Below are 23,468 nucleotides of genomic sequence, written 5' to 3'. Positions count from 1 at the left end.
TATATCTGTTTTTAACAGTAGTGCACAAATGCATAAATCTCTCATTTGCAACAAATGCATAAATCTCTAATTTGCATCACAATACAAATACACATTTGGCCTATTGTTTGCTTAGTTGATAAGAGTAAAGTATTTGTGGGTGGAATGCTAACAGGAGAAATACCTTCTTTCTATGGAAAACTGTCTAATATTCATACCACATACAAGGGAAACCATGAAATGCCCTTAGAATTAACCTGTTTGCTGAAATCTGAGCCCAGGTTGAATCTAATTCAGTGATCAGCAATGTAATTCCTTAGACTACTAGCAGATATGCATTTGACTTACAATTCCATTTAGTCTAAATAATTGGAGTTCTACTGTAATAAACGTATTGTGCAACTTAATGACTAATAAAAAATACCTTTCTAGCAGCAGCTATTAAAGCACCTTCAGTTGGTTGTCCCCTTAACTGATCATTCACTATATCAGCATTGTTACACACACATCCAGCCTACATGTTAAAAAAAAAAAAAAAAAAAAAAAAAAAAAAAAAATAGTAATAATAATAAAATCAATTTTTTTTATAAAACATTATATACTAAAATAGCAAACTATCAGATACAAAGTATTCAATAAATACCTCCAAAGCACACATGACTGAATTCATTTGTTGAGCATTATTTCCAGTTTCTATAATACAAACTTGTCCAGGTTCACAATAACCAACACCACTGACCTTGAAACATTCAAAGTATGTGTTAGAATGAATAAATCAACACTTGAATTTTAATTGCACATTAAAATTTATATTTTCAAAAAATATTACTATTAGTACAAACTGTTGAATGTACTTAATACCTAAAAAATACTGAAAGTAACAATCTTGAATGATAAATATTTTTCTACAAGAATTTGCAATTTGTCCAACATAAAAAATGGCAGACAATCTTATGAAGATTAAAGGTTTTATTTTGCTATGAAAACAGGATAAGTAAAAATTAAATATTAAAAAAAAAAAAAAAAAAAAAAAAAAATTGCAGGAGTCACAAATGAATAATTTCATGCTTTGCCAAGAACAATTTAAAAAAAAAATCAAGCAGACACCCAAATATAATCATTTGAACAGTAAAATACATTAAACACATTTTTACACTTAACAATGATAAAGGCCCGTTTCCACTTCTGCGTATGCGATGCGCATGCGTTTCTCCAATCAGAGAGCGAATTCACTTTGATTGACATCTGCGATTCGGTCAATGTGCGGTGACGGATGACGTACGGATGGAGTTCAACAATATTCAACTTCTATCCATATGTCTGTGGAAGCATTGGAGTCACATGGTAAAAAAGGAGCAATCAGGTGTCGTCACCAAAAACTAATGGCGGCAGAAGTAGCGATGAACGCTGGATCAGGGAAATAATATTTTGCTAAAAAATACTTATTTCTGAATTAAAATTATAGCGAGAAAATCTGCGTGCTGAAAAAGACAGCAATCAGCTGAATTTAGTTAAAAAAAAAGATAAGAAAAATAAGATAACTGCAACTACAGTACTAGTTCGCAGAGAAAATCAGGCGCAAAAATTATAATTCCAAGTCCATGAAATAGCAAAATTTGTCCTGACAATTATTTTCTAGTTCTGCACACACATTTACCCTTAATGAAAACAAACGTCTGACTATATCAAACTGCTATAGCAAATCAGATATGGCATTAAAAGATCTGCTATTTTTTTCTTTTGAAACAGGTAAAAACTAAAAGCAATTATTATAAATTAAATTTGATAGCCTTTTAAATATTCCACTGCATTCAAGAGTATGTTAAATTTGTATTTCTCTATTTATAAATATACCTTTTTGGCTACCATACATTTATAAGCACATGCAATATGTTTTTAGCAGTATGTTTAACTTCAATCGAAATACCACTTTAAAAGGTGTTTTTTGTAAGAAATGTCCTGAAGCTGAAGAACAAACTCTGGTGAATTTTTTAGATGATAGCACACTGAAATAGGACCAAAAATTTAGTTTTAAGAATTCATTTACTTGATGATGTATATAAGCCAAAATTGCATACCTTGTCCGTCTGATGATAGCTTACTGGTAAAGCTGACAATAACATGGCTTAACTTTTGGGGGTCGTCAATTCGAATCCTATTCACTTTTTCCACCCTGTCTGCAACTTTCTTAGCTTCTTGTTCCAACTTGATCTATATTTGTGTTTTATAAATTATTTCTATTATTATATACATAATGTTCTACTTATGCTCTTATTTAAATTTTCCCCGCAAAAAATTTTGAAAATTACATAATACGAATTTAAAGTATGCTCCCTGTACATATATATATATATATATATATATATTTTATTTCACTTTTATGTGCATGTACATACATGTGTTGAGACTTTGGGATGTTTCCAGCTCTAAACTTTCACTACCAATTAACACGAGACGGTATAAATGCCCTAAACATTTAAAAAAAAAAAAAAAAAAACTTACTATAATAATTGCTTTTAAATTCAATCCTCTCCAGAAGAAGTGCAGGAATTAATTAATTAAATATTCCCATTTTCTTTACCTAATGTGTATAATATACAGTGGTGGCCAAAATAGTGGACACTTTTGGAAATTTTTATGTTTTTGAACTTTGTATGCTTATAGAAAATGTTACGTTTCATAAAATGTAAACTTGTATATATCATTTTGTGTTTTGTATTGAATTCAGTAATAAATTCTCTTTAAAATGATATATACAAGTTTGCATTTTGTGAAACGCAACATTTTCTATAAGCATACAAAGTTCAAAAACATAAAAATTTCCAAAAGTGTCCACAATTTTGGCCACCACTGTATATGGAAAGAAAAAGGTTATTTTTATAACTTCTTCCATAAAAAGAAATATGAATTAAAAATTTTTAATTAAAAATAATATTTTATGGATTATGCATAAAATATAACTGCTCATAGTGCATTTTAAAACAAACGAGATTTCTAATAATTATCGAGCTATGACCCTGAAGAAATTAAAAATGAAGGAATCAATGCCAAATTTTATATATTACCCGCTTTCTCCCCAAATTTGGGCATATTTTGAAAATACAGTACAAAGTCTGAAATCCGGACATCCATTAAGCGGAATGATCTAAAACTGGACATCAAAACCACCAATAACGTTTCTTCTAGTAGGCTTTACGCATGCGCATTTGATTCACCCCTCCATGCATAATAAAACATACGGAGAGTCCCGATTTTTAATTTAAATTCAACACTAAATAAAATATCTTGTTATTGAAGAAACAATCATTTTAGCATAAATTTGTGATAGTAACCTTATAATATGGAAAGCTAGTTATTACCGGATTTACAACAGGTAGAACAAGTTTTTCACTAATGGTGTGTGGCTTTTTGACTTTGCAATCAGTAAAGAAATGTTATAAGAAATGTTCCATTGCCAACTTGCTCAGATGTTGTCACAATAATGGTATTTTCAAAAAATTTTCTTTGACTGTTTTAAAATATTTTAAATCTTTTCTGTCGCTATGAGCTTTTGTCAAATGTTCGTTAAGCTTCATAGATTCGTTTAAAGTTTTATTGAACAGAAGGCATGCAGGTAAAGTAGTATATCCTGGTAATGGAATAAAGCCATATTTTAAATTTATGCAATACTATATTGTCTGTATTTTTATTCGTTTTGGTACTGTTTATCTGTGTAGAAAAAGCGCAGTATGTTTTATATTACTAAACTAAAAAACTCAGTGGCATAACAGCCCTAATAGGCCAAGGCCTGCAGTGCCCGAAATCTGCTTTCTTGACCATGGGCCCTGGGGTGAGTAAGGCCCTGAGCAAGTGGTCAGCTTGTCGCAGAACCCCCAGTGTTTAGTCCCCAAGTGAACTTGGTACTCATTTTATCGACCCAAGTGATGGAAATCAAGGGATGAAAAAAATCAGGAGATTTTTTTAAGAAATCAGGATATTTTTCACAATGTTAAAAAGACTTTTTAAATGATAAAAATATAGTTTTTAATAATGAATGAACTTTAAGTAGTAACTAATTCTTAAATGCAAGCAACACAAAATACCTTACACATAAAAAAAATTTTTACTACACGCATCATTTAAGAAGAAGAAAAAAAAAAAAAAAAAAAAAAAGACTTTTTAATCAGTTTTTGTACAAATGTTATAAACAGTGGCAGATTTTGCTTTCTTTAAGAAAGAAACTTTATCATTGTGTTCACAGCAATTGCCACGTAGGCCTGCTTTCGCTGATAAAAGTTTTTCTAATGTGCCATCTCTAATATTAGATCTAAATTTAGTCCTCGTTTTCCCAACAACACTGAGGATCCTCTCACACTCTGCATTACTATAGGGAACTGTCAAGATGACCAACACAATTCTAGACAGTTCACTATATTTTAAAATTCCATCAGCACCTTTCAGTTTTGCAATTAAACTCCACTGGGTGTCAATCGTAGCTGATTTTATAACTTCATCCAAGTTTTCTAATTGTAAACTGCTGTTATGCAGCTGTTGGAACTGTTTTAATTTTTCCTTCCTTTTAGAACTCCTTTCAAGATAATAATAAATATCAACAATGTGTTCATCCACATTTATTGGTAAAGAAGTTGCCCCTTTTTCAGCTGCTAAATTTAAGAGGTGACAGGTGCACCTCATAATCTGAATTTTCCTTTCTTAAGATGCCTGCAACACCAGCCTTCCAAGCCTACCAATACTGGTGCATTATCGGCACCAAGTGCTAAGCAATTATCCAGAGTGCCTGCAGTTTTCTTTTAAAGTTTTAATAATTAGCTGTGCTATATTAAAGCCTGTCAAATGTCCTTATAAAGTGGGAACATAAAGTAAACTGCACTCAATTTCTGAAGACTCTGGATAAAAAAAAGAAACAACAATTGGATACAGTTTTGAATCGGTATTATTGCTTCCATCAGTAGAGAGGCAGACCGGAGCTGTTTTAATGCAATCAATAACTGAAGATTTATTTTTCAAACCCATTTCTTTAACAATTGCACCTGTTTTGATTCTTGCACCTTGAGTATTTCTTGGAGATTTCACTATCGGGAAACATTTTTCTAAATAAAGCTGCAGCGTGATCCAATGCATTCAGTAGCAGGTTGTGCTCCAGTAAAAAGGCAGAGAACAGACATTCTGCATTAATAACTTTTTGGTCCTTTGTTTCCGAAGAAAAATTTAATTTTTCGTTTTTTTCAAAACAACTCATGTTATCCTTGTGTTTTTGTGTACGCACATGTTTGAGAACATCCGCCCTTCCAACATACGAAATCGAAAAATCGCAACGACAGGCGGTACACATCACAAATTTATTACATTTCCTTGAGGAAATAATGGAAGGAAAGTCAACTGTGTACGATTTTTGAAACGTACACGAGTATTTCACCTTTCTCGCAGACGTAACAAAAGATGATAATTTCTAAAACTATTTCCCTAAGCCACGTGTACTCACACAACTCAGGACAAAATGAACGAAATAACTAAAAAGAACGTCCAAATAACAACTTGCTTTGTCCTCATTGGCTAATATATGCCAGCTGACACGCAGTGGAGCTCGAACCCTATTGGAGAACTGGAGAATGACGTTTCTGGATACGTATAATGCTCTCACTCACAAAGCAGAAGCTATCTGATTCGCAAGGTTTTGTTTTAGATATAATGTAGAGAAAATTCAATTGCTTTCAGACGTCCAAAAGCACTTTTTTTATTCATATAACAAAGTATTAAGCCAAGTTGCATAAAAATCGTGAGAAATATTAAGAATAAGAAAAAGTCGGGAGAAATATATTGTAAATCGGGTTGGCGGGAGAGCGGTCGAAAATCGGGAGTCTCCCGCCTAAATCAGGAGAGTTGGCAACTCTGTACTAGGTTTAGCATTAGTATAAGGTTCACTCTTTATTTCTTTCTTTTTTTTCAGACAAACCTTTAATGCTTTGATTTTTTGTAGTGTTCTGAATGTATTAAAAAATTTTATGTGGGAAAATCATCGATACTGTAGTTTCGTATCATCTACTTTATTGAATTTTCTGCTTTCCGTATTGTAAGCAGCTTCTTTTTTTTTCTGTTGCATGCTCAAATATTTTTACATGATAGTCTGTTATACCATTTCACGTGTAACAGTCAATCCCGATTATCGAAGTATATCCTCATTTTGCCTTTTGAACCTGAAACCTGAACCTTTATTAACCTTGCTCTCGATAGTACAGTACAAAGTCCAAAATCCGGATGTCCGTTATCCGGGATGATCTAAAATCCGGATCTCAAAACCACCACCAACATCCTTCTCCTAGGCTTTATATGCATGCACATTTAATCCCCCCCTCCATGCAAAATACAACATCTATAGAATCACGATTCTTAATTTCACTTCAACACTAAATAAAATACCTTGTTATTAAAGAAACAAACATTTTAGCATAAATTTGTACGATCAGTAATTTGGCTTCGTTGATGCGTATCTGCTTGGCATACATCTCAAACCGAAACTATCCACATAGATACATCGTTGATCTGATGCCAACCTCGCAAATCATTATTTATTATACTTTCTTTTCATCACCGCATGTTTATCAAAACATGACAACTTGAGTAATGGCTCATGCAGCGATGCCTAAAAACTTTTTTTATGTTAGTAATTGAATAATAAAGGACTATGGTAACCACCAACATCCACCAACATCCTTCTCCTAGGCTTTATATGCATGCACATTTAATCCCCCCCTCCATGCAAAATACAACATCTATAGAATCACGATTCTTAATTTCACTTCAACACTAAATAAAATACCTTGTTATTAAAGAAACAAACATTTTAGCATAAATTTGTACGATCAGTAATTTGGCTTCGTTGATGCGTATCTGCTTGGCATACATCTCAAACCGAAACTATCCACATAGATACATCGTTGATCTGATGCCAACCTCGCAAATCATTATTTATTATACTTTCTTTTCATCACCGCATGTTTATCAAAACATGACAACTTGAGTAATGGCTCATGCAGCGATGCCTAAAAACTTTTTTTATGTTAGTAATTGAATAATAAAGGACTATGGTAACCTTTTATTTTGACATTACGCTTGGTAATGATTAGAGATTTAAGTTAAATGCGCTAAAAAATGTTGAAGAGGAAAAATTTATCAAAAATTTTTTCCATACTGATAGACCCAAAGATTACATTTAGGGCTATTTGAATAAATAATAAAAATTTCAAATTAACATGTGTTAACTTCCTTTTGTAGTTAAATTAATCACTCATAAAATGGTTGTAAAAGACAAACATTTATTTAAACATAAATCTTAATAACTTACATGTAACGTATTCGTAAACGTACATAACATAACAAATGTACTTACTGCATCGTACCATTAAAAATTTCAAGCGTACATCATCTCAATGAATATTTTTAAAATTATAAATAGAATGACATCCAGAAATTAGCTGTTGCCATTTTCTCAATAGATATTTTGTCTAATAACAATTAAATAATTTACATCGTGCTTACATTCGACCATCCTGACTTTTCAATTGTCCTCAATTGAACCAAATCTTGTCATACATTAAAGCAACAAATAAACAACAACAAAATATAATAAGTAGGTAGAAAAAACATAAAATTAAATATAATTAAAAAAATTCTTTAAGTCCTACACAAAGTCTCTATAGCGCAATGGTTTGTGCACTATTCGCTTGGGCCTTTTAAGTTCATCGTCAACCTCGTCATTATCATCATCTGCTGTATTTCTGCAAATGATGGCCTCCGAAGATCTGTTTTTAGCATGTGAATCAGCTTGGTGGGGCTTTCGACAACCCATTTTTTATCTGTAAAGTGGACAAGATCTAGATCCTTGACCGCAAGGCTGCTGTTCTTCGTCATTTGCTTCAGTATGTGTACTAGTTGCTTCTCCTTCCATTCTACTTTGACTGCATTCAGTGTCATTCCTATGATAGTGGGTTTTGCTATTAAAGCACTTTTGATAAAATCGTCTACGATTCCAGTGATTCTCTCTTCCACCTCCTGAAACTCTTTCTTTGTTTTTTCTTTCATTTTGTTCATCTTCACTTCCATCACGTCCTACGTTTCGTGGAAGTCCTATGGATACATAACTACAATATTGCCTGAAGTACGGATGACATAATTGCCTTCGTACGGGCCTTTGAGGTTGTAGTTGCTGCTTATCATCTACATTCTCTTGGCTCTGACTACCCTCACTTTCGTCATTCTGTCCTTGCCTTGGCATGAAGTGGTGTTTAGAGAACAGTTGGCCACAGTGTCGATTTCTATTTGCAGCATAAGGACTATTTTTCTCCGAAGTCCGATTCAGTCCAATCAGATTTGCAGCTTCATTCCTCTTCTCTTGAACAACTTCAAATGCACCTAATTCACCATATCCTACACTTTGAACGGCACTTTTTGTATTGTTTTTCTTTATTGGAGTTTGGTGAATGAATATATCTTCTTTAGTGTCCATTTTTATGAACTCAGTCCACCTGAGTTCTGAAATATTTAGTGCGAAGCTATCTCTGTATTCATTCGAAAGACACAATAACTCTTGCTGGTGATCAACGTCGAGATCCGAGTCAATTTTAACTTGGCTTAAACTTATAGGAACTTTTATGTTGTTAATATTTTCCGTTTTTGCTAAGTTCGAGCTCAATTCAGAAATTTCAGTATTTAAACATAGTTCAACTTCTTCTGCTCTCCCAACGCATTGATCTTTTTGGAGCTTAACACTTCTATCGCCAACGTTAATCATTGGTATACAAGTTTCGCCATTTTTAATTTCTAATAAACAGCCTATACCTTCGGAAGGGTTTTCTATCATAATTAATCCATTATCTACAGAATCTGTTTGAGAACAGACAACACTGATCGTATTTTTCTCTAATTCATTTTCCTCAAGAGCTTTAAGGCAGACTCGACTTATTTTTTCATCAATTTGGAGGTTACTAAACAGTTCATCTTCCCTATACCCAAAGTGAAATCTTTTTCCTATTCTGACATAAGCGATGTGGAGGTAGATCAAGCCATGTCCGTCCGATGATTAGATCAACTGGCTGTGCATTATCAGGTACAAGGTATATATTTATGCCTTGGCCTTTTACATTATCAACTTTAATATCGGCTTTAATCATTCCTATAGAGGTCACTGCAGGCACCCTTTGATTTCCAAAACCGTACAATTCAGTCATAGCAGGTTCTAGTTTCACTTTAAGTTTCTGAGCAACTGAAGTCCTTAAGAGACAACAAGAACTCCCCGTATCAATTAAAGCCTGTACTTCTTCAGAATTATTTAGCTTTGCTTTTTCCAAATATGAATTGCTCTCTTCTGAATTTTCGCCGACTTGCTCAACAGAATAATTTTTATCGTTTGAATGATTATTTTCAGCCTTAGTAGCACAATTTTTAGCTTTATGACCTGTTTTATAACATTTTCGGCATGTTACTATTGGTTTGGGCAGCGGACAGTCCCTTGAGATGTGTCCAAAATTATTACAGCTGAAGCATTTTGGTTCACCTTTTTCATTATGTGTGATACCGTAGAGTTTTTTCTTTTCGTTGATTGTAGCAACTGGGCCATCTTTAAAGGAGTTTCGTTTGTCGTACGACCCTTCTTTACATGGTTGTTTATTGTTGAAAGTTGACTTCAAGGTATCATAATCATCTAGTTTTTCAACTAAATCAATTGGTGAAATCAACTCAGACCATATGTCAATAAAATGATCTTTTACTTCTGGAGACACTTTACGTTTTATCTGATCCGCTACAATAAGGTTGCTAAGTTTCTCAAAAGTATCTACTTTAATTCCGCTTATCCATTCATTAAAAAAATTTCTTAACTCATACGCAAAATTCTTCCATGTGTTTCCTACACTCTTATTGTGCGTAAAAAATTTTTGGCGAAATTTTTCAGGTGTCATCTTGTACCGTTTTAATAAGATCCTTTTAACTTCTTTATAATAGTTTGCAATCTCATCGGTTTCTCTGGTGATTAACTGAGCAATATCATATGGCAATAAGCCAAACAAATGAGTAACCCATGTATTTTCTGGTATTTCAACTTGTTTAGCCAAACGTTTAAACATGATTAAATATAAACTGATATCATTCTCGTCAGGTTTAAATTTTTGCATCAAACGATGAAGCTCTAACTTTGGATTCATGTGCGTAAAACTGGCATTTTCATTGGTGCAAGAATTTGTAGATCTACATTCTACTGAAATACATAGTTTTTGCAGTTCAAATTTCATTTCATACTTTCGTTTTCTTTCTTCATACTTTCGTTTCTTTCTTCTTTTCGCCTACGTTCTTCAATTTCTTCTTTTCGCCTACGTTCTTCATCTTGACGTTTTCGTTCTTCAATTTCTTCTTTTTCTTTTCTTTCATTTATTATAATGTTTAACCATTCTTTGGCGCATTCTTCATCGTACTCTTTGCTAGCCAAAATTATCTTTTTTAAATCGCTCATTTTATGACTCTCATTTACATCTTCTCCCAGTTCTTCAGCTAATATTCTTAAATCGCATTTATTTGCCTTACCGAAAATAGACATTTTCATACTCATTAAAATGCAAATTATATATATATATGCTATTATTATTAACTTCCAATTAGACAACTTAGTAGAACACAGTTATTGGTATTTTATAAGTTTGTTTGACGTTCTAAATATATTTCTAAATTTAAAGAAATGAAAAAAAAATAAACTCTCTTTCCAAAATGATAAAAAAATAACAAAAATAAATTCTATAATAAATATGTTACATCAATTAATGCACATACCTTGAAATTCAAATTCTTTTCAAATTATTTACATATAGCAAATTCTTGTAGCTTTAGGCTTAGGTTTCAGAATAATCCCACTTCTGATTTATGTTAACTTCCTTTTGTAGTTAAATTAATCACTCGCAAAATGGTTGTAAAAGACAAACATTTATTTAAAGATAAATCTTAATAACCTACACGTAACGTATTCATAAACGTACATAACATAACAAACGTACTTACTGCATCGTACCATTAAAAATTTCAAGCATACATCATCTCAATGAATATTTTTAAAATTATAAATAGAACGACATCCAGAAATTAGCTGCTGCCATTTTCTCAATAGATATTTTGTCTAATAACAATTAAATAATTTACAATCGTGCTTACACATGGGATTTAAATATCTTAAGAGTCCAAATTTCATAAGTTAAATACAGACACATCTGGTGACAATAAATGCAATCGACCACCGAACTTCCGTTTGCATAAATCCAATGCAATAGTTTAAATGGTCTTCCATCTGCATATGCATTTCTCCCAAAGACGCTACACATTCGCAACACACTAATGGAAACGGGGCTTAATGGAGAAAATTTACCTCTTACATTAGAGGTTCATAGATTTGCACTCTTGAAATGTTCCTACTTCTAAACCCACTTTTACGCGAGAAAGTAAAGGAGTTTTTTATATAAATAATTTTAATGCAAGCTCAAAAGTTTTAAAAATTGTTGAGATATAATTGCATATCATATTTACATTAAATAAAAGTAAAATATATATCTTTACCTCCACAGCAAAGTCATGAATCTGCAACATTTTTATTTAAATTAAAATGCATTTAAATATATCACATATACTTGGTTTCAGGAAAATTTGAGCTATTGATTTCTATACAAATATACTCCCATTTCATGGAATACACATGTTTTCTTAACATATTGCTACTGTGAAAATTACAGAAAATTTATGTAAGCTTATTTATTTGGTTATGGCAAAGCACACACGAGCTATCTAAGAGAAGGAATGGCTTCATAGAGGACTTTCTAAGGGAAACAGGCTTATATCCAGATTACACATGGGAAAAACAATGAAAATGCCTATGCAGCTAGTCTATTTACCTGGAATCAAGCCCAGGTCGAATTGCTAGCATTAAACAATTTCACTGCTCGGTCACTAGTGAACCGAATGAGTGTAAGCAGAAAAGTAAAAAAAAAAAAAAAAAAAAAAGTCTTCTGAGTTTAGCATTGAGTCAAGAATTTACATGACTGTTAGTATTATTATTTTATGTACCAAACTGTACTCTAGCCAAACTTTTGGGCTTAAATCTTAAAATACAGTATTAAAGGATTGGAATATAAGCTTTTAAGTGATATAAATGAAAAAGAAAACACCAAAAACGAATTATAAATCATTAAAAATTTGCACAAGTTTACCTCTGCATGATATAATTCAGATGTCACAATAGATGTAACTGTCATTTCATTTTTGGTCAAGGTGCCAGTTTTATCACAGCAGGTAACACTAACACATCCTAAAAATATATAATTTTATATACATAAAAATGAAAGATTCTATAAGCATACACGTACATGAAAATAAACTTTTTAACAGAAAATACACTATATTTAAAACATAATTTAATTGAAGAAGTGAATTTATTATTGAACTTATTCAACACTCTTTTTTTTTTTTTTTTTTTTTTTTTTTTAAAATAAGGATCATGAATGACAGCATTTCCCCCCTTTCCTTCTCTACGATATTCTTTGGTCAGGAAGGGCATTTGAGGTTGATGACGACCAAACAAAGGCATTTATTATGTCAAACCATTACTACACAATACAAAAGACTGCAGAAACATTGAGCATCCATCATTCAACTGTTCAAGATCATGAGAAAAACTGGGATACATAAGCAAACTCGATATATGGGTTCCTCATGAACTCAAGGAAGTTAATTTGATGGCACGGATAAACATATGTGACATGCTCATTAAACATGAAACCTTTTCTGAAGCAACTGGAAACTGATGATGAGAAGTGGATCATGTACAACCACATGGTATGCAATCATTCGTGTTCTGATCCTGAAGGGGGTGATTTGCCTCAAACAACATCAAAAGCAGACGTTCTTTAGAGAAAGATTATGATCTCAGTGCAGTGGCATTTTAAAGTTGTATTTCTTAAGTTTCTGCACAAGAGCCAAAACATCAATTCTGAAGTGTACTGTCGGCAATTTAACAGTCTGAATGAAGACATCATCTAGAAATTGCCACAATTCGTTAATCATAAAAGCATTGTGTTCCATCTTGACAATGCAAAACCACACTCAAGTTTGGTCACTGTCACAAATTTTTGCAGTGTGGATGGGAGGTGATCATATTAGTCTAACCTTGTACAATCAGACTTCTACATGTTTCACTCAATAGTCTTTGCATGGCATAAGATTCAATTCAGATGAGGTTGTAAATCAGCACCTTCTTCAATTTCTTGAGATGCTTCTATGAACAAGGAATTCTACAGCTTACTCAAATACAATGTTATTGAGCAAAATAGGCAAGTTATCACCAATTGAAATGTATTCTTTGTGCCAGGAAATACATCTTGTAAAACATAGATCAAATGCATCATGACATTTCCAACAACCAGATATTTAACATCAGCCATGAGTAAGGATAGATTCCTAAAAACTAGAGCTTGTATAATAATTTAGTGTCATTATATCAACTGCAAATGCATAGAATGTAACAACAGAATTACCACAGGAATTAAATTTAAGGAAACTGATACTACTGGGGGCAATTTGAGAACAGTGTACTTATTTTTCTTGCTTAAGATTGTAAAAAGTAATTTTTTGGCCAGATAATAAGTTTTTTAGATAAAATTTTTTGATACATTTTTATTAAAAAAATTATTCTATTTTCTAAAAAAACTTTCCCTCTACTATTTTCTCCTGTACTGACATTTTCTTTGTGAAGTCATATTAAATATATATATTCATTACTTTTAAAATATACTTCATATTCAATTAATCTTGATTAAATAATTTTAAAGTTATGAATGTGCAGAATTTTGCTTACGAGTAGACAATTCAAATTTAATGCAAAAATTAGCAAGAAAAAATTAAAATAAAACTCAGAAAGATATGGATCTATAATCCAGAAAATTCACTAATCCACATAACCCTCAGCCACAAAGCATGTGGATTATTAGAATTCTGCTATATCTTATGTTCAAAGTGTGAAAAAGGTTAAATACATAACATAATACTGTATCTCAGAATTTGCCAACTATTTTTGCACCATTAAACATTAAATTTAAATTAAGAGATGAATAAGCGAGTTTAAAAACAATTTTAACTCTTATCGCAAAATAGTCTTCAGACAAACCTACACATCTTTTTCAGAAAAAGGAATGTAAAATTAACAAAGCATTATGATTAAGCATTAACATTATGATTCAAAAATCTAAGATATATACGTATGGTAAGTAGGTTTGCAATTAATCTAATATTCCCCCCCCCCCTCTGAAAACTGTCTCACAGATTTTAAGTGCATAGGATAATTTATAACTCATGTATACTAACAGGATAATTTACAACTCATGTATACTAACAGGATAATTTACAACTCATGTATACAATAACAGAATTTAAGTGTTTTTTCTTTTTTCTTTTCTTTTTTTTTTTTTTTTTAATTATCAGAAAAAGGTAATTGCTATTAATAATAGTATTATATGTTTCCAATTAGAAAATTACATTTACGGATTTAGTGCTAATAATCATAATTAATTATTATACTATCATTTCATTGCTAGATTATTTAAACCAAGGATTATCTTTCTCTTCCCCCCTCAGAGTAACTATATAAAAGTGATCATGTTAAATAAGGATGATAAATTGATCGTAATAATCTACATAAAAGTGACCATGATAAGGAAGTGGTTTAAATATCAGGCTGTAAAGTGAAAATGTTATGCAATTTGACTTTAAATGTTAGCTCTGATCATATTCATGATTAATCCATGACTACATTTTCAAGAGGAGAAAAATGATCCTCCTAAAATATATTATATTTTATTACAACAGAATTATTATTTACAATTCTTATAATATAATGCTTACTAATTAAGTACTTATACATACACGTAAACTAATTTTGCAGCAACAGATGCACATAAAATAATAAAATCAGAAATATTTTAATGTATATTTATTTTATGTTATAAATACCTAGAGTTTCAACTGTTGGTAACTTTTTGATAATTGCATGCCTTTTAGCCATTCGCATGACTCCCAGGGCAAGAGTAACTGTTACCACAATAGGTAAACCTTCCGGAATAGCAGCAACTGCAAGGCTGTGCAGATAATCAATAAATAACATATGGTCAATTATTTATTCAAAGAAATACACTAGTGGACAATTGCTAAGGTCAGATTTAAGGGACAAAATGGTCATTTTAAGCTGAAAACATAACAGTGGCAAAAGTGTAATTACTGTCTACAGGCATATGAGATATGGCTTGCATGGAGAGAAATGGAAGATTCCAAATGTTGTGTGATGCTTTGCACATTATCCAGCAGCTGTTCAAGTAATTTATCTCATTCCTCTGTCAGTGCACAGATGAGGATGTCCTTATTTATTGGAGGGCATTGTTGACCAACAAGACTCCTTCCCAAAGCATTCCAAATATTTTCAATGGGATTCAGATCTGAAGAATGTGCTGGTCATATGAGACACTGAATATCCCCATTCTCTAGATACATATCGGCAACGACTGTTGGATGCCATGTTGTGCTGTCTTCTATGAAAACGATTTTATCATGGAACATGAAAAAATGAAGCAGCATAACATCATTAAGGTATCGCTGGTCAGTCATAGTCCCAGCTGGAAGCACATAGAGTGACGTATGGCCAGTGATCATGATCCCAACCCATACCATGACACTACATGTAGGATATCAATCCCTTTCCTGTATGTTTATCGGATACATGGAATACCACTCTCCCGACAGATCAACTGGCATCTACAATCCGATGATACACTGAACTTACTATCATCTCAGAATAGTACATAAGCCTATTGGTATTCTCTCCAGGTGTCTTGATGGTGGTCCTCCTAGATGCAAATGGGCCCACCAGCGGGCAAGCGGTAAAATCGCTAAACACTGGTAGTTCGGTCTGAGGTTCGAATTCCGCGAACATGCTGGCTGCATAGGCATTTTCGTGGTTTCCCCCATGTGTAACATGTATATGAGCCAGTTTCCCTAAGAAAGTCCTCCATGAAGGCATCCCTCCCCTTATGCAGATAGCCCTAGTGTGCTTTGCTGTATTCTCAATAAGCCAAACCAAACCAACCTAGATGCAAATGCCTGGCTACAATTCTTTGGATGACTGATTCACTTACACATAGCACCAAGCAACTTATTTGCTACCACAGCAGCTGTTCTGCACTGGCTTCTTTTTGTCGACAGTATATGTACCTAACTTCTGCAAGGGTTATACTGTGAATACAGCCACCTTTGTGACATTTGCTACATATTCCATTTGTCTGAAATGATTTCCAAAGCCTAAAAATGACATTTTGGCTGTTGTTGAACTCCTTATCAACATTTGTTATAGTTTGCCCTTTTTCAATCTTGCCAATAATATGGCCACGTGTATAATCATCCAAGTGATGTCTGGAAGACATACTGAAAATTAATTTTAATAACTGATTCTTTCCTGTTAAACAATTTTGCTTTTAAACAACAATGGCCAATATGCATCAAATCCTTTATATCTCTTATCAGCAACTATCACATGTCGAACAACTTAATCCTAACATGTCGGCAATCCTAAATTTGCATATGCACAACATGTTTTGCGTACCCTGCACTTACGGTAATTTCCACATTTTCTCGTCTTCCATTTTGTGGTTGCTACCATTAGTGCTGCTCCTTTCCTTAGCAATGGTCCACCAATGTACAAACATTGTTATTTCAAAGACCAATAAAAAATAATATATCACAGTTCAGTGAAAAAAGTACATGGGTTACAGAACAGATATTTATAACCACGATGATACATATAAATAAGGTAGAGAAGACTGAAATGACAAATCTGTATGGTAGTAAGATTGAGCTTGATTTAGTACTTTTTGAATTTATTCTCAGTAGTTTTAACAAACTGCACACAGCAGAGCACCCACAGCATGTATTGTAGACAGTATTTGAAGAATATCATTTCATGCAGATTTAATAAGATTCCACACTGGGCTCTGACACACAGACCAACCAACCACCTACGCTGAAGAAGAATGACTTACTCCAGGATAAAATAAGAGCAATTAGCAAAACGCTCAGCCACTGATGGAAATTAGGAACTAGGTTATTAGATTCTAATTTACTATTTGATTTGCAAATATTTAAACTATTATATCTCAGGCAGCGTTCTGTTAATGTATTGGTTTTAAAACTACCAAGACAGGGTACAAATGAGTGTTCAGTTACATTCGCTATTATTGCATACGCCTGGTGTTCTTCGAATCTAAGCTAAGAATGGGACTTTTATCTCTCTGCGTTATTCCCCTGGGAATATAAACAGGTGTTTAGATTAAGTGACATTAGATTTAACTTAACAATGTTATATTTTTGTTTTGAAGTGTTCTTCAAAGTAGGTGTCTTTTGATAATTTATTGAAAACAATAACAAACAGTACTCAAAGTTGAAGTGCCGAAACAATGCTACAAATTTTAATGTTTTGCTGAGTAGCTAACTTAAATAGCTGAGAATTAAACTGAAAATTTTTAATCCTGTGTTATTCAGGCTAAACCTTCAATTCTAAATGCATTGGTACTTACATATTAAAGCAACCACCTTAGCGCAATTTCGCAGTTTTTTTACAGAAGAAAAGATAAAATTTTATAGGGTGTATGTTAAACAAGATTGCCAACCTATGGATATTTAAGTTGGCAAACACTGTCAACATATCAAAAGAATATATACATTAGTAATTTAAAATGCAAATTTTAATTATTAAATGAAGATTATGTGATAAAAAAATAAAACACTTCTCTTTTCTCCAAATCTTTCAGTAATTTTTTTGTGCTACACTTCTCCCCAAATACACAGTAATATGATTTCACTTAAAAAAATATCAGAGAAATGTAGAGACTCACACTAAGCAACTCCGGCAACTGTGACAATATATCAAACATATCTCCTTGTTGTTCTCTTTAGAAATTATAACCAAAATTCTCTATTCCTGTAGAATTTCACTTCAATTTCTTCCACTGCTGGCAAATTCCACATTGTTTCCACAATTCTGTTTTGTTTTTTGTGCATTATCTCCTCCAAAATGGCAGGGAGGTTGAGCTTCAAGAAAGGTACCCCCAGATCTCAAAAATTCGTGGCATGCTATTTTGACCATTCTCATCTTCATATGACTTTAACTAGCTGAGATATTAATAAAAAACTCTGAAAATGCTAATTATTGACTTTATTTCTCTGAGTTGAGTCTCGCACAATGGAGATATGCTTTATTCAAAAAATGTTGCCGCTGCTAGCTTTCAAACTGTAAAGTTAATAAAAAATTTCTAAGTTTTACAAACTATGCAATGAAAATAGCATTGCCACACATTAAATATATTATGACCATTTCCAAAAATTCGTGGGAAGGCATTTCAACCATTATCTCCTTTGAGCGACGAATCAGCCAAGATATTAATTAAAAACTCTGAAAATGCTAATTAGCTCTCATTTTTCTGAGTGGCAACAGTTTTGCGCACTGGAGATAAAAATCTGCTTTATTTTGGAAAGTGTTGCCACTGCTCATTTTCAAATCACATAGTTTGTTGATAAAACATTTGTAAAGTTTTACAAAATATGAAATAAAAATATTGCCAAACTTGAAACACATTATTATTATATAAGGTCATATTCTGACACTGAAGAAAGTACGTGATTGCATGTGATGTTATTGTACGTTGAAAATTTTTCATTAATATCAACATTTAAATAAATAACTCCTGTTGGCAACTTTTTTGTTTCATGTTAGCATAATTGAGACGATATATTTAATGCCACATTAATTCTTTATTGAGAAAATGTTGTTATATTAAACTAAATTTCAATCATGATGTCATACTTATTAAGCTGAACTGTCAACATTTTTGTTTCCTGGTTTGGAAATAAAAAAAATTATTTAGAAATTGCTTGGAAAGAATGAACTAATTTCATTCATACTGAAATGTTTTTAAACATTTGCTTTTCGGGCATTCGTAGAACTTGCAAATTTTGCTTTGGCTATAGCCCGCTCATCTGGCAGGCTTGCTCGCTAGTTTGTTCTTTGGAACTTGGAATACAACAAAAAAGAAAGCATACGAAAATGAGGGTCGGCATTGCTTGATTAATGAACTACTATGTGCATGGTTGCTGAATGGTTAAATTAACTATCACACTGTGAATATACACTAAAATTTCAATTACTCAAACTTCAGTTAGTCGAAATTTTTGACGAATGGTTGTTGGAACCACAAATTTGAAGGTAAGTTCAACTGAATATAAAAACATATTATTTGAAATCAATATTAATTCAAAATTAAATTTTTTATACTTTTTCAGAGGTATGTTTCTTCAGTTTTAGCTTATTGAAATTTGACTATATTTGGTTTCATTCTTCACTTTTTCCATAAAAGTGAAAGATCTTAGGCACGATATACCTACATAGTAGTCAGGAGTTGCAAACTAGTATTTAACAATATAAACTGAACTAAGAAGTTTGACAGTTTTGGACATACCTTTTAATAAGAAAGTATATGAAATATAAATTTTTTTATTCACTCTCTTACAAAGAATGTTTCAATTGGCTGGTTTTCTCTCATAAATATGTTCTTTAGTATCTCATTTATGGTCTCAAATTAGTCAAAATTATATGATTTGGAATATTTTCACCTAATATAAAGAGTGAACACTAGGTTGGACAGAATAAACCCTGGATTCTCTTCACTAAAAAATTTTAGAGATTTTTTATCTCTCTAATTGGTAAGGATACTTTAACTCATCTATTTGTACTTTGGGTTCTACTTTAAGAATAATTAGCAATTTAAACTTCAAGAAAATAAAAGCAGTCTCCCTGCATGATACAATTGAAGTTTTATGAGAATTTGATAAGAATACAAAATTTATGGAAATACAATTGTTAAAAAGAACTGTACATTCAATACTGAAATAAATGCTTCTGAAAGAAAGAAATTAAAAGAAAGAACAACAGCGAAAAATCACTTCAAAGAAATTGTGCATTTAAGCCGAAATATCTGGAGGTTCAAAGCATATTTTGCTGAGGTTTTCACTCTGCCGAATTTGTTGGCGATTGAGGAATTTATCCAAAGAAGTAAATGAGCATCAACTAAAAATGATTTTAGTTTTGATTAAAGTCTACCTTCAAAATGACTTGCCTCTAAAGATGTTCAGTATCATAGACTAAATCGCTTCACTAATTTACTCTGACAAAATGGAAGGACCTCTTGATCATAAGAATGTCATGGAAACCAAGCTATTTCATAAGTGGCTATGGTAAATAGGAAATAAAAAGAAAGGGGGATGGATGTGGATATCTACAAAATGCCTCAAGAAAATTACAGACATTTCCTTGAGGGAAAAAGCTATTAAGAAGAAAAATTCTGGCAATAAAAAGATAAAATATTTTATTTGTTTATTTTTAAAACGTACACTTTTTGATTCTTGCAATTTAAAAAATGAAAAAATTTAGCTTATTAATATTTTAGTAAACTAAATCTAGGATGTTAAAATACGTAAAACAGCAGCACAGGGATAAACCTGTGGGAAAACTGTTTGTATGCAGTATCATTCTCAATTCTCTTTCACTGCAGAATAGATTTTCAAAGGCAACATGATAAATACTGGATCACAAAATATTCCTTCCAAAGAAATTCAATTTAAATAAATAAAATCTTTTTTTTTTTTTTTTTTTTTAAATTACATGAATATATTTAAAGTACATAATCCAAATAAATAAATGTGAATTTTTAAAATAACTATTTGAACAACTATAATTTAACAATGCTACTCAAATATTTAAAATACAATTCTTAAAAAAAAATCTAAAAATAACAACTGTGATAAAAAAATATAATACAAAATAACAATATTTTTAAGAAAGAAGAAATGAGACTTTTTTTTTTTTTTTTTTTTTTTTTTTTTTGATTTATTCAGAATGACAGAAAAGAAAACTGTGTCAAACTATATTTTCGAATTACTCGGTAAGTTTCTTCCCAAATTTTACAAACTTGGTTTTAGGCCTAATTTGAGTCATAGAATCGAAATATGGAAAAAAGTCAGCATATCATTTCCAAAAATGTCTAATTTTGTGTCAAAATATGCATGTTAGAATATGTATGTATAAATCTAAAACATATATACTAAGTCATGGTTTAAAGAACATGAAAAATGCAAGTTGAATTTTGTAGATAGGATGAGTAGAACAGGAGATATGGAACTTCCCCCTTTTTTTTAACTACCGTAATTTCCGGAAGAAAGGCCGCATCAGCGTAAACGCCGCAATCGAGAGAAATGGCGAGAAAAAAATTTAAATTACACAGAAACGCCGCAATAGATTAAATTGCGCGTGACATCGTCGTGGGCCGTATAGATGCAAAAACTCAACCTAAGTCCTGATATATGACATACCAGTTAAGAAAAATGCATGAAATGAAACCATAACTCAAAAATAAATTAAAGGTAAGAAATGTATAGCTTCTGTGCCGTTTAGAGACATTTTCAAAAATTTTCTGCTCCCTAATTAAAAACTATCCAAAAAGTACTTGTACCCAAACTGATGGGATCTATATTTGGCAGAATGCCGAGAAAAATCCATTCATGCTGAAGGGGAAATACGTCAGAGTTCGTTATTTCGAGGCAGGTGGAGTCGTGTCCGCCTTTGAAAAAAATTACAGAAAAGGCAGGGGTGGGGAGTGGATGAGTCCTGGAAGATTCATCGAATGGCAGAGGAGAGAGACTATTCAAACTGATGAGAATGTTGATTTGAAAGGGGGAAGAATGTTATTGTTCTGAGATCTTGTTTAGGGTGAATAAGGCATGTAGGTCCGTTCAAGGGAAAGAATGTAAACAAAATAACGTTCGCAAAAAGCAACTGAGTGGTCTTTTGTGTGGGAACAGCACCAGTCTATGCACAATGACAAGGCCATCCAAACTATGTACAATGACCATCATAGGAAATATTTTATTTTTAGTGCACCTAAACGCCGCATGGGTAGAAACGCCGCACCCGCTGAAAATTTAAGTTTTAAACACGTAAACGCCGTGGCGTTTTTTCCGGAAATTACGGTACTTACATCTTGTGGAATCCACTATGAGTGCTACAATTGCAATGAGCAGCAAAGACAGATAGATAAAAATAGCTTTAATAAGAAAAAGAATGAAAATTGCTATAATATATAAAAGAAATTCTGAAAAAATATTTTGAAGATTTGAATATGCCTTTTTTTCAGCTGTTTCTGAAGAAAACGGTATGGTCTGACCTTCGGAATGCACCTTGAAAATATTACATTATTCCAACTCTTGTTGATAATTTTTGCTCTTTTCTTAATGTTAATATATATATATATATATATGTATATACAGAATGATGACATGGAAAATTATTTTAAGACGATGGAAATATGAAAATTCAAAGCTGGAAAAGTATATAATATAATGGAAAATATAACAATAATAATATAATGGAAATTAATGGCACCGTGTTTTAAATGCATGAACCATTATAAAAGAAAAGTAATTATAAAAAGTGGGGAGGATTTTCAAAAAGTCCTATATGCAACCCTATATGTCTCAGTAACAAATATTTTTTATGAAAAATGTTTATCATCAGAGAGACCTCACAGAAAATTTCAAATTTCTCCACAGAAAGATTAAAACTTGAGATATTCTGAATATATTTAAGTGTGTATATAAAGTTCATCAAAATTTTTTATGTTTCCATATTTAATAGTTTTTCCTTTAACAGGACTCTTAATACAGACTGAATTTTAGTTGACATAATCTATCAATAAACATTCATATTTGGAAGCCATTATTTGAACAGAGATATAATCAGAATTCATAATTTTTGCATCTGATAAATGAAGAACATACATATTATAAAAATATACACATTTACCAAGAAATAATGATATGACTGTTTCTTAGACCTACTAATTCAATCCTGGTGTTTTTCTCCATCACTTAGATTAATTAGGATTTTTACCATACTTTAGTTTCATACGCTCACAATTAAATACTATTTTATGAAATAAGGCATTTTTAGGAAACCATGTTAACATTCTTTTACATCTTTTATGACATCAAACATTCAGAAATAAACATAATTTTATACAATGAACACTAAAAACATATGCATACCTTACACCAATGTTGAACATCTCCATTATAGGTCTTCCCTGAAACCAGCCTACTAGCATAATCAATCCAATAATAGCAAAAGAGTACAATGACAGTTGTTTTCCCAATGTATCCATACTTATTTGAAGAGGTGTTTTGGGAGCCTATATTAAGAAGATATATTTATTGTGAAATTTATAAAAATATAATTATAATAACATGTGTATGTATTAACTTACAGTATATTTTTGCATTTATGTGCACAAATCTGATTTCTCTGTAACTCAATTCAT

The 23,468-nt window shown here is 31.8% G+C and overlaps 1 protein-coding gene across 6 annotated transcripts in view; it reads right to left on the bottom strand.

Moving 5' to 3' along the window:
- SPoCk (secretory pathway calcium atpase) overlaps positions 1-23,468 on the bottom strand; it is a 253,313-nt gene that overhangs the window by 78,980 nt on the left and 150,865 nt on the right. For all 6 annotated transcript variants that reach the window (XR_015043598.1, XM_085825761.1, XM_085825757.1 and 3 more), the window contains 5 exons: positions 23,197-23,339; positions 15,010-15,134; positions 12,216-12,313; positions 623-718; positions 404-493 (listed from right to left, as the gene is read on the bottom strand). Coding sequence is in view for 5 of the 6 variants with exons in the window: in XM_085825761.1 (XP_085681887.1) it covers positions 404-493; positions 623-718; positions 12,216-12,313; positions 15,010-15,134; positions 23,197-23,339 (552 nt within the window). In the remaining variant the exon portion in view is untranslated. The remainder of the gene's footprint in view (positions 1-403; positions 494-622; positions 719-12,215; positions 12,314-15,009; positions 15,135-23,196; positions 23,340-23,468) is intronic.

Source organism: Stegodyphus dumicola, chromosome 10 (assembly GCF_044657685.1).
Source record: "Stegodyphus dumicola isolate Sdum_Otavi_A_Nest chromosome 10, ASM4465768v1".
In the NCBI taxonomy this organism is placed as follows: domain Eukaryota; kingdom Metazoa; phylum Arthropoda; class Arachnida; order Araneae; family Eresidae; genus Stegodyphus; species Stegodyphus dumicola.
Note: the sequence above shows the minus strand (reverse complement) of the source record. Positions and strands in the feature narration are given on the sequence as shown.